The 16,938-nt window shown below is 58.0% G+C and overlaps 1 protein-coding gene across 14 annotated transcripts in view; it reads left to right on the top strand.

Moving 5' to 3' along the window:
- The window catches only part of ABLIM3 (actin binding LIM protein family member 3), a 56,234-nt gene that overhangs the window by 19,129 nt on the left and 20,167 nt on the right, over positions 1–16,938 (top strand). For 13 of the 14 annotated variants that reach the window (XR_012625004.1, XR_012625005.1, XM_074838674.1 and 10 more), the window contains exons 2-4: positions 13,182–13,322; positions 15,788–15,971; positions 16,383–16,495. Coding sequence is in view for 12 of the 14 variants with exons in the window: in XM_074838674.1 (XP_074694775.1) it covers positions 13,182–13,322; positions 15,788–15,971; positions 16,383–16,495 (438 nt within the window). In the remaining 2 variants the exon portion in view is untranslated. The remainder of the gene's footprint in view (positions 1–13,181; positions 13,323–15,787; positions 15,972–16,382; positions 16,496–16,938) is intronic. The other variant, XM_074838663.1, reaches the window with a different exon arrangement.

The following is a 16,938-nucleotide window of genomic DNA, read 5'->3' on the forward strand; positions in this document are numbered from 1 at the left end:
GAAGCCACAAATACAAAACACAGCAGCAAACAGAAAATCCCTCCATGCATCAGCCAGAAATAAGCTCCTTTCTGTCCTGGCTGTCTCTGGCGTGTTCGTGTGCGTGCGAGGAACCAGCCTGAATGTTTCCATTGTGTCAGCTCCTGTCCTGGACACCCTGGCACTGACTCCACAGCCCCCTCCGAGGCTCAGCAGGAGATGCCACTGTGTCGGAGACCATCTGACAGTTCCTTTGCCCTTTCCCTTCCTCAGAAAGCCCCTTTGGTGGTTTTTGGTTGGTTTTTGGGGGGTTTTGTTGGTTTTTCTTTTTTTCTGGCTGGGACAGATATCTCCTGCTAAAGCTCGCCCAGGCTGCTGCATCCCTGGCTGCTGGTGGCGGGTGGGCTTTGGCAGTGGAGGGGAGAGTCCCCCTGGGCTCCCTGCACTCCTACACAGCAAGGACCGCCTCCCAGCACAGAACACAGACTCTATTTAGCAGGAAATTTGGCCTCAGCAAAATGATGAGCTAATGATTTTCATCTTTTGGCCAGGACCTCAAGTTTAGTTTCTTCTATCACGCGCATCTAGCAACCCTTGACTCTAGGACCCAAGGGCGTCCTCTCTCATGGACCCCCCCAAACCTCTCCAGCCCAGTTAGAGTGGAAAATAGCATCGTGTGGGCTGGGGCTGGGTCCAACCCCCAGCCGAGGTGAGCTCTTCCTGTCTTCTCGCTGTCTGAGGCTGCTGGGTGAGCTGTTTGGCTGGCTGTAGCTCACCCACTTGTCACGCCTCATGAATAAAATCTGGAGGAGGAGATGGGCTCTGGCCAGTGCCTGGCTGCCAAGTGGGCTGCCTTCAGTGAGACCACCCTGCCAGGTCCCCTCCCCAGCCAGCATCACCCCAGATAAGCAGGAGAGAGCTTGGGGTGGCCAAGGGCAGCAGTGGGGCTGGTGGGTCCCACGTGGGTGTTGGGTGGCCCAAATCTCCTGCTGGGGATGGCAGCTCTGGTTTGGCCCCACACTCAGAGGATGGGTGGGATGCAGTGGCCCTGTGTATGGAGGGAGGGGGATGTCATGGGATGGCCACAGTGGAGGAGGAGATGTGGGATAGGCTTTTGTATTTGCTCTGGCTCTGCAGCATCCCATTGCACTGGAGATTTTGGGCTGGGACTATGTGTCATCTCATGGGACATGCATGCTCTGGGGATGGCAGGGTCTGGCAGCAGGGCAGAGGCAGGGGCTCCTATCAAGGGTTTGGCTGTATGCTGCAGCATGGTGTCCCCCAGAGAACATGGCCTCAGGGGTCCTCCTGCACCTGGGATCTACAGAGGGCCACCAAGAGCAGCCATGTGTCTCTGTGACCGCTCGGGTGGGTTTGTGCTCACCCAGATCCCTGTCCCAGGGTATTACCCACCCTAGCCCTGCTTTGGGACCCAGGCAGAGCTCAAGCCATGGATGTGCGATGTCTCTGTGTTCAGGATGCACTTATCCGCCTCACGCCCCCTGGCTCGTACACAATTTATTTGTATCTATACAAGATTTTTTAAGCTGAACCAGATGTAAGGATGAAATCCCATCTCAGCCTCTCAGCAGGGATCCCTCCTCACCCTCCTCAAATAAACCTTTCTGCAGCCCAAAATGCTGATCTCAGAGAGTGCTGCACATCTGCCAGGGAGGCGGTGGCCGATGGGAGCAGCGGCAAACGCCGGCAGCAGGAGCAGCCAGGCACAGTGCCCCGGCTGCATGCAGCAGGCAGGGATGCCTCTGGCTGCGGGTCGGGGCTGGGACACTGCAGAGAGATGTGCGAGGGGACAAGAGGGCAGGAGCGTGTTTGTCAGCTCCCGCTGGGTCCCTGGCCAGATTGTTGTTGGTTTTGTGCATGAAAGGGTGGGTTTTGTGCAGTGCTGTAGGAGCCTGGTCTCGCCTCTCTCAGCCGGTGCTGTGAGGGCTCTGGACCTGGAGGGTTGTGACTCCCTGGTGCAGGGCTGGGATGCACAGCACAAGACCAGGGGCTCCCGACAGCTCCCCGTTGGCTCCTGCATCACCCTGGGCTTCGTTCCTGCTGCTTATTGCTTCATCAGACCTCCTAAATTGCGTCTGATCCTCTGAATTAAGAGGCAGTCCCTCAAAAGGGACCTGTTTTGGCTTTCTGGGCCCAGATCCAGCATCTTAGCAGCCTCCCAAGTGAAGAGCTGATGTGCGTGCATGCAGGCATCTGCTCGGGGTGTCCGAGTGCAGTGTTCCCCGCGGTGGTGAGGTACCTCTGTCATCTGCTGGGGCGAGGGGGAGAGAGAAGAGCTCTGGGCAGTGCATGTGCTCTGGATTCGGCCCCTGGGGCTGCCTGTTTGCTGTCTGCGTCCTCCATCTCTCCTTCAGCACACACACACATGCCTCTTAGACCCTCTCCCCCATGGCTTCAGTGCTCTGTTTTTCTTGAAAGCACAGCAAACTGATAGTTGCCTGCACTCCTGTGCGGCTCCACGCAGCTCCCTAGCCCTACACCAGCTTGTGCCGTGCAGCCCAGTGTGCTGCCTTGGTGCTCTGCCCAGCTGCCGGCTCTGCACCGGCTCGGTGGCAGTCCCGGCACAGCTTGGCTGCTTCCCAGACCGTGGGTGGCACTTGGGCTCCTGTGGGAGCTGCAGGGTGCTTTGGGGTTTCTGAATCAAGCCTTTCTCAGCCCTGCATGTCCTGTGAGGACTGGCTTGTGGCAGCAAAGCCACCAGGCACCCAAGCTTGCGGTGAAAGTGCCTTGTGCAGGGACCTCAGCGTGGCTGTGGGGAGCCTGGTGGAACTGGGATCTGGTCCCTCCTGTGCTGCAGCGATGCCCTGGGGCCCTGGAGGCTTGCTCATGGGACCAGAGCAGCTCTGATCTGGTCCCTTCCACCCCTGCTACACCTGATACCTGTGCAAGCCAGGGTGCTTTCCTGGCCAGGCAGCTCTTGCAGGGGTGGGAGACCCAGCAGAGCTGGCAGCACAAGTCACCTCGTAGCCATTGGGGGATGGAGAAGTGTATCCCACGTCTCAGCACTGCTAGTCCCAAGTTGCTAGTGGGGGCTTCATACCACTGCAGTGGATCTGGATAGCAGTTGGATAGCCAAACGCTGGGGAGCTGCACCAGCAAGGAGCAGTCCTGCTCAACCTAAAAGCGTGCTTAGGACTGCCATGGTCCTCACTGGTGCCCTGCTGAACCCAGGCTCTGGCAACCAAGAGCCTCAGCTGCTTCCAGGTGCTGCAGCCAGGGCTGGCCATGTAGATGGCTGTCACTCCCTAGCTTCACCATTGGGGCAGCTCCCCCTTCACTGGGCTGTTTTGGGATTCCTTCATGAGTCTTACCTCGTGTCAGAGCAGGGCATGAGCTTCAGGTCTGTGACTAGCTAATGTCCTTGCAAAGATTTTAAGAGGAAGAAGGAAAGTAGCTGCCTGGCTTGCAGAGGTGTGGAGCATCCTTGCCTGGGAATGGGGCAAAGGGGGCTGCTCACAGCCGTGCTGCCAGAGCCACCCCGGCGCAGGACCCAGCACCAGCCCACTGGCACCTGGGGACCGCCATGTTGTCCCCTCCTGTTTGGCATAACTCCCAGCTCACCACAGCTCCTGCCCTGGGTAGCCATGCACTTGAGCCATTATTAATTAAAATGCAATCTATCCTTTCTCTTCCTCTCCCCAAGACACCAAGAACTGCTAAAATATTCTCAGGGATAATAGGAAGGGGAATGAAATAGTTACGGTGAAATTTGAGCTGTGCCTTTTGGAGATTTATTGCCATTCCTAGAGCCTGTGATTCCCCATTGAGTACTACATCTCTAGCCCCACGCTCGGTGGAAATACCATGCCTGCCTGGGAGACCGGGCACGCCATGTAAGATCTACAGGCAGCTGCGGCGCGCTCAGCCTGCATGCAGATATGGTACACCAGGTGCTGGGGGATCTCTTTTCCGTGAGCCATCAGAGGGGCTGAACGCCTCGTCTCTGACCTGCGTGGTTATCTGCAGCACTCGGTGTCAGTTCTGGGATGCAGCCGGGGGCACCGATGGGACAGACACTCTGGATGTGATACTGCATGTTAGGATGAGAACAATATTGCTTGTGGAGAGCAGCTCCCATGCAAGTGAGGTGCTGGGAGCAGAGGCGGGCAGCAGCCAGGAGGATTTTGCCTGCAGCTCTGAGCGCTGTGCCCGGGAGGGTGACTGTGGGAGGAGCAGCCCCTGCCCCTGCCCTGCCTGCGAGGAGGGGGCTGCTGGATGCACAGCCTTCCTTCTCCCACATCACCCAGTTCTTCTGTTCCTCCTGTAAATTACTGCGGGGGGGTGGGCATGCACAAGGTGGGGAGTAGCTGGCCCAGTGAAGTGGGGCTGAGCATCCCACAGACCCCTCTTGGAGGGGATGAAATGGGAGGAACTGCCTGGTGCTGTCTGGTAATCACTGCAAAAAATCCCCAAATCCCCGTTGCATTCCACTTCGGGGGCAGCTTGGGCCTGGCGTGGGGAGGCAGACGCCACCCTCCCATGGGAGTCCTTCTCACACCCAGTTTGGGGGTCTGTGGAGCCCAGAGCTCTGCTGGAAGGGGCTTCCGTGATGTCTGCAGACAGGCAAACGTGCTAGCACCAGGCGTCCCGGCTGCAATTGCAGTTCAAGGAGATCTTGTTGCCATGACAAGCTGTACAAGTATTATCTCGGAAAAAAAGACCCCGGCAGCGCTTGTTGGAGATGGGAGAAAAGCAGCCAACGCAGAGGGTATATACGTACCATGCAAGCCATGCACATGTGTTCAACCGCACACGTTAAACTCCTCCGAACACGCACTATCAGCCAGTGTTACACCCCCAAGACCTCTGGCCTTGCTCCAGCCCCCTCCCGAGCTCTGTGCCCCCCAAGCTCCCACACACGGGGGTGCACAGCCACGCTCCCGGCCCCTCACCCTCCTCCAGTCCCTGCACAGTCATCCCAGCAGGGCCCTTGCAGGAAAGAGAAGGTGTTAGTGAAGCTCTGGAGAGATGCTGGCCCCATGCCGCAGCGCTTGCCAGGCGGTGGAGGCTTGTGCCCACCAAGCCCTCAGCTTCTTCATTTATTTAGTAGCAGGGGCTGGTGAGTGACAATTAAACTTTAAAGGATGGTTCTGCGCTGGGAAGCGAATGCTGTTAAAAACCCCAGTGCCTCTGAGCAGGTGCTGCTACTGGGGTGAGAGCATCAGTAGCAAGGGGTGCAGCCCAGCTCCGGGCACCCGCCCCATGGCACAGGTCAGTGTGGGGCTGGGGATGCTGTTTAGCCTGTGGCGGGGTGCTCGTCCTCCTCCTTTGCCTGGTGAGAGGCGAAAGGGCCTCTTTCCCTGGACAACGACTCGTGCCTCAGTGGTGTTCTGGGTGAGACTGCCGCTGCAACCCTGCAAGTGAGGATGCCAGGCACAGGCTTGTTCCCCGTGGGGCTCCCTGGCTGCTGCCGGGCTGGTGGTTGGGGGCTGTTGGGACAATACGCTCCCTGGCTCACCAGCTCTGGGCAGCCCAGGGAATAGCTGTCAGGCTGGGGAAGCTTGTGAACACTACACAAGGCTTTCTGTTGTCATGTTGCTCTGCACTGAGGTCTTCAAATTTCCCTGCAGCTGCAAGAACTAGAAGAACAACTTCTTCTTCTTTTTCTTGAGAATCTGGAAAAGTCACGATCGCAACAGTCAGTGTTTTCAACAAACCAGGGATGTCCTGGGGCCCCTCTCCCAGCACACCCCCCGGCCCTGCTGGCAGTGGAGCTGGGGGTGGGTGGTGACAGGGGCGTTCCCCAGGGGGTTGCAGGTTTCTGTAGGGGAGGAGGTAAAATCTGCTGCAGCCCCAGCCGGCAGTGGGGTCTTTGGATTCCCCTGGCACGTTACGGCGCTGCCTGTGCTGGGGAAGTAAACATCCTGCAGGCAGGCACAGGCAGCTGCCGGCAGCCGGGTCAGTGGGGAGAGACAATCGCTGGCTTCCTCAGCACTTGAATTTGGAGAATAATTTCCATGAATGCAGCCAGAAACAAACTTTGCTGTGTGGGTAGGGCCCTCACTATTCACTGCTCCATCTTTTTTTCCTTTTTCCTTCTATTCTCCTTCTTTTTCTCTGTCTCTCTACCCTTCTTTGGCTCCTCTGACTGTGTCCCTCCCGCAAACTAGCTCCCACCCCAGCATGTGGTTCTGCCATCCCCTTACTGTTAGCACGAGGCTTTGGCATCCATTTGGGCACCTTCCCATGTCACTGGCCAGCCACAGAGGCTGCCACCACTTGAGTCTGTGTGACAGTGACAATTTGCTGCCTTCTCATTTGCTGCCTCCTCCCAGCTCCAGCTCAACATAAGCTCTGGGGAACACCCCCAGTACTGGGGAACACACACACCACCCCCCCCAGCACTGTCTGCTTTACTTCCCGTTGCAGTGCTGGGAATTTGGGGAGCAGAGTAAGAGGAGAGGCTGGTTCTGCCCGCTCCACCCCTCTGTGTGCTGCTACTGGCTCTCTGGGCTCTGCCCACACCCCTGGCCCCCATCCTTCCCTCCTGCCATCCTGCCGAGGCAGGGTGTGAGCCTTCAAGCATCCTAAGGTTCAAATCTGCAGTGAGCACCAGGCTTGGGGGCTGGAGCGGGACCAGAGCATGCGTTTGAGCTCATTAGGAGCCTGTTGCCTGGCTGCCAGCCCTCCCCAGAGAGGCAGTGGGGTGGTGAGATGCAGACAGGACAGGTGGTGGCATATGGGGAGCAGCGAGGGTGTTGCCGGGCAGCACCTCTGCCCTGCACCCTTGAGCCACCTCCACAAAGAAAGGACTTGCACAGAGCTTAGCTGCCGTTATCCTTGGTGATACCCAACCACCCTCAGTCAGGTCCTCCCCGTGATACCCGGCTAAAGGGGACTCCCTCCCCCATGCAATGCTGGAGCTGGCCCAGTGTCCCTGTCCCAGCGCCGTCCTGCTGCCGGCAGCCACGTGCCCTCGCCCGCGCTGGCATCTGCCACTCCAGCACCACTGGCCGCCATCCTCACAGCACCCACACCTTGTTTATGTCCCGTGTCACGCCGAGGAAGGTGACGCAGTGCGGGAGTGACAGAAGTGGGGGGGCAAGGGGACAGCATGAGGCAGGTGGAAACAGTAATTGGTCATGATCTAATTAGGGAAGCCTAGGGCTAGATTAGGAGCTGTGACACAGGGGAGGGTTTTTAGCCGTAAGCCGCAGATGACTGCCTGCGAGCTGGGAGAGGAGAGGCGAGGCTGGCATGGACTTGCTGAGTATTCATAATCCTGCCTGCACGACACTCAGTGCCACCTAACAGGACTCTTCTCTGATGGCTTGGAAATACCTCAGTGCACGGTCCGCATAAGGTGGGTGGTCCCCATTGCTCCCAGCCCACTGCCCCGCTCCCTGCCCGCGCCCATCACAGCCCACTCCTGCACCGCACACATGGGGACAGCGACGGGTGCAATGAAAACACTGGGGGAAGCAGCTGGAGCCACTCCAGGCTCAAACTATCCCACAGCAGATCCATGGTACCTGCCCCTGGCCCGGGCCTTTATCAGAACCACCTGGCCTGCCCCAGCTTATGTAAATAGTAAGTATGGAATCATGTGACATTTCTGGATTTTACTTAAGGGAAAGACCAGAAGACAAAGTATTTTGACCAAAGGTAAATATGTAATTTTGTCCTTGATCAGAATGACTTATCTGCAGAAGCTCGATGGAAAGCAGTGGCCAGCTGCCTGAGCACCGAGGTGGCCATGCAGATGTCACAGCAGGTGTCAGATTCGCCACTGGAGCTGAGCATCTCGACTGTTGGCCCCTTCCTTTATTTCAGGGGTAATTCAGCTGATCTTTCAACTGGGCCGCCAGCACCGGCATGGCAGGGTGCACGTGCCCACATTGTGCTCCTTACCCAGCTCTCGCTGCCGACAGCCCCCAGCGCCTTTCCCCAGCATCACCTTCTCAGCAGGGAGCTGGGACAGGCCACTGGCCACAGTGGCTGGAGCAGGCTCATTCCCACATGCCAGGGTCAGAGGCAGCCCCACAGGACAGCCAGCTGCAGCTCTCCCCGTGCCTGCTCGCGGCATCAGCATCATTTGGCTCCAAGCCCGTCTTTCCCTTCCTCTCCAAGGTGTTTTTATGGCTGCGGCCGAGCTCTTTGGCCACAGCAGGACAGCAGGCAGGAGCCCTCAGCCCTGCTGCTGATGAGAAACCCATATCCCACAGCTGCTGGAGCTCCCACCCTTCCTCCCCGGCTGCCCTTGGGGCGCAGCACAGCTCCTGCCTGGAGGGGAAATCCTCCCCTCGCGCTCACCTCCCGGGGCTCAGAGCCGGCCAGGTCACCCTGCATCCGTGCTGTGGCAAGAGAATTTGGGGTGCAGGCTCCTGGAGCACCACCTCTTTCTCCCCGCATCCCAGCTGGAGATTCTTTTGTGCCCCCTCACTTCCATTCCCAGCCCGGCACATCGTGTCCCATCACCAGTGCTTCACCCCAGCCTCTCCCTCAGCCTCCAGTGCTTCCAGCAAAATTCCTTTCTGGCCAGTCATTGCCGCCCCTCGACCTCGACGCCTCCAGGGCCGGCGCACTGGCGGGGCCAGGCTTCCTCTTCCTGAGCCGCCCCAGCCCCCGCCATGCTCCCAGCCCCTTTCTAGCCTTCGCCCAGGGCTGTGGCACAGGAACACGAGGGCATGGGGTCTGCCAGCTGAGCCCACCGCGGGGTTCAGGTGCCCAGTGGGGGTGCCCAACTTCCCTCACCCTCCTCAGGGGAGCTGCATCCCACACGTACCCTATGCCATGCTGGTCCCATCACCCCCAGTGGGTTTCTGCGAGAGGATGGTTTACAGCCCCAGTTAGCACAGGGAGTGTGCAGGGACGGCTGCGGTGAATCGCTCAGGGCCAGGCAGCGGGGAGGAGTGGGAGGCAGCGGCTGCTGGAAGGGAGCTCAGCCCCATGGAGGTGTGAGGACTCCTGACAGCATCATCTGCCCTGGCACGCTGCTGTTGTTCCCCCTTGCCTCCTGGCATCCACCCCAACTCGGGTCTTACCCAGGCACACACCCAGCACCCCCTGGAGCTGGACCCCATGCTGACACCCACAGCACCCAGAAGGGACCCCTTGCTCACACCTCGCTGCACATGCCAGCACTCAGCCCCAGCAGCACCCCCTGGCACCCACCTGCCTCAGCCGCCCACAGTGACACCACCTCTCATTATTAATTAAAGGATGAATGCTTTGCTTTTCCACAGTGCCCTTCACCTGTGGCTCTCCAAACATTGTGCAAATATTAATTACTGGTAATTAATTAAATGAGGCATCCCCATCCCCCTGTGGAGATGCCGTCTCATAAGCATGCTGCTAGCAAACATGGGCATCAGGGCAGGCTCACTAAGCTGGGTGGGAGCTTCCAATTACCTGTTGCTAATGATGCAAACCTCACCTGCAGCAGTTTCTACCTAACTGACCTTCCTGGAGAGCCAGTGGGCTGGGAGAGGGAGATAGATGGGAAACCAGCAGGACCTGGTCTGATCCCAGTAAGGGATGGTGGATGTATCCTTATAAATGCCCTTGGGTGTCCTGTTTCTTGCAGCTTGTACTGCTGGAAACTTAGTACTGGTTTGCTGTTGGTGGGGTATATGGGACTGCCTGGGTAGGAGGTGGGGGGCCTAAGCAGCTGCTGGAACTTGCTTTGTGTCACCCTTTCAGCCCTGCAGCACCTTGTGGGGCTGTGCCCTGTTACTTGCATTGGTATTGAGCTGCCATCCCTCCAAAGTAGAGAAGGATCACCTCCAATCAATGTCCCTCTTCTGAAGGGCTTAGAGTGTTTCAGAGGCAGCGTAAAGGGTTCAGCATTCCTCCGACCTGCTGCTCCTTGGTGGAGGGCTGGGATGTTGTGCAGGAAGAGGACAGGAAGGCAAACAAGGTTGTTGACCCTTCCGAAGTGAAAGGTGGGTGCTCTGGGAACGAAGGAGGGGATTGCCTGGGGATGCACAGCAGGAACCTGCAGATCGCTCGCTGCAGAATGGCTTGGAGGATCTCTTGGGCAAGGTCCCTCTGCCCTCCTGGGTGACAAAGGTCCTCTGTGAAGCCTTGGGTGTTGTTTGGGGCACCTTCTCCTCCCCTATGACAGGTTACAAGCTCCCTTGCCTATGGCTGCTGCTGTCTGTCCCTAAGACTGCACAGGGCACCAATCCCTGACCAGAGGTGCCACCTTAATCCGGATCAGTGGGAGATCTGTTGTGTGTCCATGCAGCCCAGTGTGGCAGCTCACTGCCTGGCTGCAGCCACAGCGGCTCCTCAGCCTCTGCAGATCAAGCACCAGGCGGGACATGGGGGCAACTCCGCAGGAACCCGGCCCTGGGCAGCCTTTTGCACTGCACTGTGGAGCACAAATGCATTAATTGCTGAATGAAGCCATCTTAATTTTCCGCTCTACAAGCAAAAACGGTAGCAAACTGGGGTGAGATTAAGGCATTCCTTGAACAGCTCCCACCCCTTCACCCCGACTGCTGTATCTTGGCCTGCAAGGCCACTAATGCTACTTACACTATTACTGGATTATTTTGGTGTAATGAGCTTTGCCCTGCTGAGCTGCCCCTCTGCTCAGGGGTGTTGTGATGTGTAATACTTCCTGCGCAAGGCCACGAGGCGGGCAGCTGCCTGCTCAAAAACAAGCAGAGCCCCAGCAAAACAATGCATTAATGTTCCCAGAGCAAAATTCCAGCATGGGCCGGAGGTTAATAACAAATCAGGGAGCTTTTGGCTTAGTGCTGAACAATGCTGGCATGCGGGAGGGCGATGGTGCCCTAAGCCGGGTTCTGACCCATCTCCATGGGTACAAATAGGAGTGACCGTATCGGTTTCATCTCTGCCAGCGGTGTAACGCAGCTATAAGGATCTCTTCCATCCTGCACTCCTTTTTCTCTGCTTTCCCTCCCATCAGACCTACCAGTGCAGGAGCTTGGTGATGTGTTGCTATGGACACCAAGAAGTTTCCCCGAGAGACCAGAAGCCCGGAATAAGTGATGCCTGCATTTTCTGACATTGATTATTTTTTTTCTTCCCCTTTTTTTATTATTAATGATTGTTTAAGTGTTGATTAATTCCTAGCCTTTCTCCCCACCTCCCTCCTGCTTTTCTCTCCAAGCTTTGTGGATTGCAGTGGCTGTGTCCCAGGGCTTGGCTTCTGTTTTGTTCTCGGGGAGGGTGCGAACATGGGATGCGTGGGAGGAAGTTTCAGTGCTGTAACTCTTGCTCTGCTGGAGACCCCTACAGAAGACATCCCCCATTTATTCCAGCCTCAGGAGATCCTGTTGGGGTCAGGCCCGGGTCCCCCCAGGCTGCTGCAGAGCTCATGGGCACCTGGTCCTGGACCTCTCTTTCCCAGGGCTTGCACCTCCCTGCAAAATGTGCCTGCAAAAGCATGGGTGGGGGTACCCTGTTCCCTTCACAGGTGTCCTTCATCGTATCTGGGACCTCAAAGTGATTTAGATCTAGACTAGTTAGTGTCTCTGCTGGTCTGAGCTCCAGGCCTGACTCCTGTTTTACAGCTATGCTGTTGGTGCTGCAGTCCCCCTTAGTACCTCAGGTACCTCTGTTGGCCTCTGAGAGCTCTTGGCCTGCAAGAGCACGATCAGGATGATAGTCCCAGCAACTCTTGGAAGTTTACATCAAGGCTGGAGCCTGAGCTTTGCAGAAAGCTGGGGGTACTGATAGCAAAGCACCTTGGCTTTCCTTGCAGCCCTTACGTCAGACTTGGTGAGGCAGTTCCGTAGCCCCAGGGGATGGAGCAGTGGTCAGGGAGGGTCAGCCCGTTTTCCCAGTGATAAGCAGGGCTGCACGTCTGTAGAGCGTGTCTCTGGGTGCTTGGCATGTGGGATGGGATTTTACTGTGAGACAGTCTCAATGTCATTTTGACTTTTCTTCCTTTGCCTTTGAAGCCAATAATGGGCTGTTTCTGTTCCCTGTCACATGATCTGCCCCACGGTGAACGAGGAGCTTCTCTGATGAGTGATCTCCTCTGTCCTGTGCCCCTTCATCCCTGCTCTGGAGGGAGTTCACATACCAGGTTTCAATCAGTTGCTTCTCTTGTTCCTGGGAATGCAGTTCAGCACTGGGTCAAAAAGTCTCTGGTCCATTGAAATCCTGCCTTTCACTGTTCAAGTTGCCCAAATTGCAACTCGCTCTCTGAAATCTTACAGCAAATAAGTCCTTCTCTGCTTGGCCCCTGCCTGCAGCAGTTAGCATGGTGCCAGCCAGCCTGGAGCTCCTGTGAGCAGCCCGTGCACCTGTAGGTGGGCCAGGCAAAGCAGGAGCTGCTCTTTAAAATGTTTTCTCTGTGTGTTTGGGGATTGTGCTGAGACAGCAGAAAGAACCCCTGCTCCATATGGTTCCTCCCCTGGAGTGTGGGGTGAGGCTGCAGAGCATCAGCCCTTCACGGTGGTCTGCAGAGCTGCTGGAGGGGGATGAGGAGTGGAGGTGAGTCCCAGGACCCAGCAGGAGAAGGTCGGCGCTTGCCCTCCCCTCCCCTGCAGCCCTCGGCTCAGCACAGAGCCTGCACACGCTGTGGTGCTGCTCCGGAAGGAGCAGCACGGCTGGGATGATGCTCCTTGCTGAGGAGGTGAGAGTCCCACCAGGGTCAAACACTCAATTGCTGTGATGTTTGAAAGCTCCTTGAAAAATGACTTCTTCATCCAGTTCCTAACCAAACAAGTGGAAGCTCCAAAAAACAACAGTTCCTTCCCACGCTGGTGCCAAATCAGTGTTTGCTGGCATGTTTCTGAGGTCAGCAGCAAGCCGGGACTGCCCAAGGGCTGAGCGGAGCTGGTGGGTAGCTGGTCCCTGCATTGTCCTTCTGCACATGCTTAGGAGATAGGAGAGCATCTGGGGAGCTCTGCAGGGCTTTGGGACGATGGTGCAGGTGACCTGGTTATCTTCGCAGGCGCAGAGAGCAGTGCCTGGGCACTTGTGCTGCACAGCGCTTAGGACTGCAGACCTGTGAGTCAAACATGGGTAGTGGCTCTTTTGTGGGGACAGGGAGGTCCCAAATCCAGATAGCAATGTGCACCCACCTCAGAGTCCCTGGGTGCTGGCATGCTCTCAGCTGTCCTTTGCCCTTAGCGATGGCCTGATGTTCAGCTGCTGTGTCGCAGTTGTCAGAGGGCTCTTCTGCAGCTGCCTATCTGTGTCCTGAATGCTAACAGACCCTTCCCCTCTCTTGCTTTTCCCTCCCTCCTTTCTGCCAGCAGTTCCCTATCAGCAAAACCCCTACACCCCTGGGAGCAGCTCCACCGTCATCCAGTGCTACCGCTGTGGGGACACCTGCAAGGGCGAGGTGGTGCGTGTCCAGAGCAATCACTTCCACATCCGCTGCTTCACCTGCCAAGGTAGGACGGTGACGCCCAAAGAGCTGGTGGCCAGGTTGCCCCACGGCCCTGGGTGCAGTCTGGAAAGGAAGAGGCTGGGGACAGACCTGGCTGTCCCACTGAAATGTGGTCACACGCCCAGGGGTGGCAGCTTCCCGCAGAGGCGGATGTGGGGAGTTAATGGCACAATGCAGGTGATGCCAGAGCTGGCAGGCTGGGAACAGGGGTGGCTGCGACCTGGGCACTGTCACTACCCTCGAGCTGCCTGAATGCCAACAGCCCGCGCTGTGCCGGTCCCAAACATACCCGTGGTCCATCTGTGATCTGGGAGGGCCGCCGTGCCCTTCAGCCACCTGCCTGCCCCCAAACAGGGGAGGAGGAGGAGGAGGTGTCACCAGCCTGGCTGAGAAGCAGCGAGGCGAGGGAGATGCCCAGAGCGACTCCTGACAGGGCTGGGGGTGGGTGACGGATCACTGCCACCCATGTGTGGGATTCAACCGAGGTGCCGTGGGATGCCATGTGCTGCAGCTGGGGCTCAGTGGCCCCCAGGGGCTGGCAGAAATAGAGGAGAGAGGTTGTTTGAATCCTCCCTGAGCACAGGAGGAGAGCTGTGGAGCTGTAAAAGCTAACGGCCCAGAGCTGACACTGAAGGGCTCCTTAGCATGTTTATTAAAGCAGCCGCTCCCAGCCAGGCCAGTGGCTGCTTCTATAGGTTGTAAAGCATCCAATTACCAGGGCTTTTTTAAAGGTCTCTGGTCTTCCAAGCTCCCAGCACTGAGTGCTAAGCAGGACATAAATCCCTGTCCCCTTGGCCATGCTTTGCTGCTCCTCCCCAGGGAAGAGAGAGTTTGGCTGGAGAGGACTCTTCCCCTGGGCTGTCACCACCCCTACTGCAGCCCTGTCCCCCATGGCAGCGCCAGATCTCTGGGAGGGGGTGTGAGCCCCAGGTTGCCCTGGAGGCTAACCTACACCGTGCTGAGCCCTCTGCCCCTTCCCAGCTTGGATGATGAGTGGGAGCTGCACATCCAGACAAAGAGCCCAGACAGCCATCAGCTTCAAAGGGTCTGGGAGCTGGCAGGGAGAGCTTGGCAGTGCTCGCTGCCTGATTTCCAAGTGAAAGGGAATAAATAATGAGAGGAAATCCTCCTGTCTCACCTTCCCTCACAGCTTTTACCCCCTGTCACCTCTGGTTGGCTGCTGCTGGCTCCCACGCCAGCCCCACTGCTTGTCCCTGACATGTCCCCAGGAGCCTGGCACGGCTGGTGCAGCCCCTGGGTGTCTGCTATGGGTCCCACAGCAAACAGGGCCCATACCTGCCTTGGTTTTTCTTGCTTCTGCTTCCTAATGCTGCCCCAGAGATGGTGACCTGTCCCTCATCACTGACAAGTAAGCACTGGCAGGCTGTTTCGGAGAGCAGTGGATGCTGGCCTGCACCCCCCGGCTGTGTGTCCACAGCTGCAGGGAGCAGCTTTGCCAGGGGATGCTCTGCAGGAGAGGAGCTGCATCTCTGCCCCTCTGGACCCTGCAGCCAGCAGGTCTTATGCCCGGGGGAACGTGGCTGCTGTGCAGGCTGGCCCATGGGTACAGGTGAAGTGTGCAAGGACAGGACTGAAGGGTGCTTGGGGGTGAAGGGTAAAGCAGAGACCAAGGTGGATCGTGCCAACAGGTGTTCAGTTGCTTTGTAGTTCCCACCTCCACCCCATCACCTTGCGGGACAGGTGATGAGCATCGTGCAATGGCCCAAAGACCTGGTCCCTGTGCCTCTCCTGAGGTGCCTTCCAGGATCTGATGCTCTCGAGGTCTCTCTGTGGATGGAGAAGACATAGGAGGGAGATGACACTGAGGGCCAGGGCTTGCCATGTCTCCTTGGATTACTCTGATGGGCTGTGCCCCGCCCATGGTTCCCACAGCAGGGAAGGAAGCAAGGTTGGGCTGGAAAAACAAGCAGTGAGAGCACCAACCCGTGTGTCCCAGGACCTGTTCCCATCAGGGCACAGCTTCACATCTGGGCTGGGGAGTGGGGATGGCTCATCATGGCGAAGGCCTCTCCCCAGCTGTCCCTAGGGCATGCCCTGCTCTTTGCCAGTCCTGTTCTCGGCTTCCTGACACCGTGAGAGTGTCAGATGGAGAGGCTGAGTCCCATCCAGGTGCCGTGGGTCCAGGAGGGGATCCCACGGGCCCTCCCGGGCTGTTGGTGCGTGGTGAGTGAGGGCTGCAGGGGTTCCTGCCCAGCGCTGGGCTTTGCTCTGGGTGCGGGCAGCCCCGTCCTGCGCCCACCACAGCCCAACACTGACATCTTGTGGTGCTGGGGGAGGCCCCGGCGCCTCTGGTGGGAAGCGAAACCCTCTGAGATACCTGCAGAAAGTTGGAGCTTCAGGGGTGCTCTGGGACTGCTGCTGGAGAGGCAGCAGAGGTGGGCTCGGAGACCCCGGCCAAGCCCTGGGGCTGGACCTGCCCCCTTGACGTTGCATGTCCTCCCCCTGCAGTGTGCGGCTGCGACCTGGCCCAGTCGGGCTTCTTCTTTAAGAACCAGGAGTACATCTGCACCCACGACTACCAGCAGCTCTACGGGACCCGCTGCGACAGCTGTGGGGACTTCATCACCGGAGAGGTCATCTCTGCCCTGGGGAGGACCTACCACCCCAAGTGCTTCGTCTGCAGCACCTGCAGGTGAGCTGAAGCCATCACCGAGGGTGCGTGACCCCCTGTAGAAGCCCTGTGCAGCCCATGGCTGTGCACCAGGGAGAGAGCTGTTCATCAGCCCGGAGCCCCTCATTACCCGCTCAGCACCACAGCAGGCACCTCTTCTGTGTTTTCTTAGTGGAAACCCCTGGGAGGCAATGAAATGGCTTCAACCCTTCCCTTTGCAGCCTGGAGACCTGCCTTAATGCCTGCCTCGGTCTTCCTGCCCCAGCACACATGTGCACTCGCTGCCTCTCCTTGTAGCCCTTGCCTGGAGCCCCTCTGCTCCCCAGCACCACGGGTCCCGCTGGCCCCTGGGGAAGGAGCTCACGGGCAGCCCCAAGCACTGCATGGAAGGGAGGAAGCAGCTCACACCTCCCCACCTCTCCTTGGCCACAGGAAGCCGTTTCCCATCGGAGACAAGGTCACATTCAGTGGGAAGGACTGTGTCTGCCAAAACTGCTCGCACTCTCTCATCAGCACCAAACCCATCAAGATCCACGGGCCCAGCCGTAAGTTGACTGCTCTTGTGTTATGTGATGGCTGCAAGGAGAGGGACCATGTGCCCCTTGACAGTGCTCAGGGGGGTGACAGGACGGGCTTTGGGGCCACTGTGCAGCGCTGCATGGAGCCATGGGCGTTCACAGAGGTTTCAGAGGAGGAACAGGGCAGTCCCGGGGCCCCACCCAAGATTGCAGGTCACCACTGGTTTGGGAAACTCCCTTGGCCTGTTTGTGACCTGGGCAGATGCCGCCACTCTGGCAGGTGCTGTCTGGGGCAGCAGGAAGGTTTTGGAGCCAAGTTTGCTCTGAGGCAGTGCCCAGATGTTGCTTTGTGTCTAGCTGCACCAAGGTCTGTGTCCAGGTGCCAGCCCCAGGGCTGCTTGCCTGGCTTTCCTAATGCTGGCGTTACTCACTGCCTCTACAAGTGCAGAAAGGCTTCTTGCGCTCATCTT

Source organism: Strix aluco, chromosome 13, assembly GCF_031877795.1.
Source record: "Strix aluco isolate bStrAlu1 chromosome 13, bStrAlu1.hap1, whole genome shotgun sequence".
NCBI classification, from domain to species: Eukaryota; Metazoa; Chordata; class Aves; order Strigiformes; family Strigidae; genus Strix; species Strix aluco.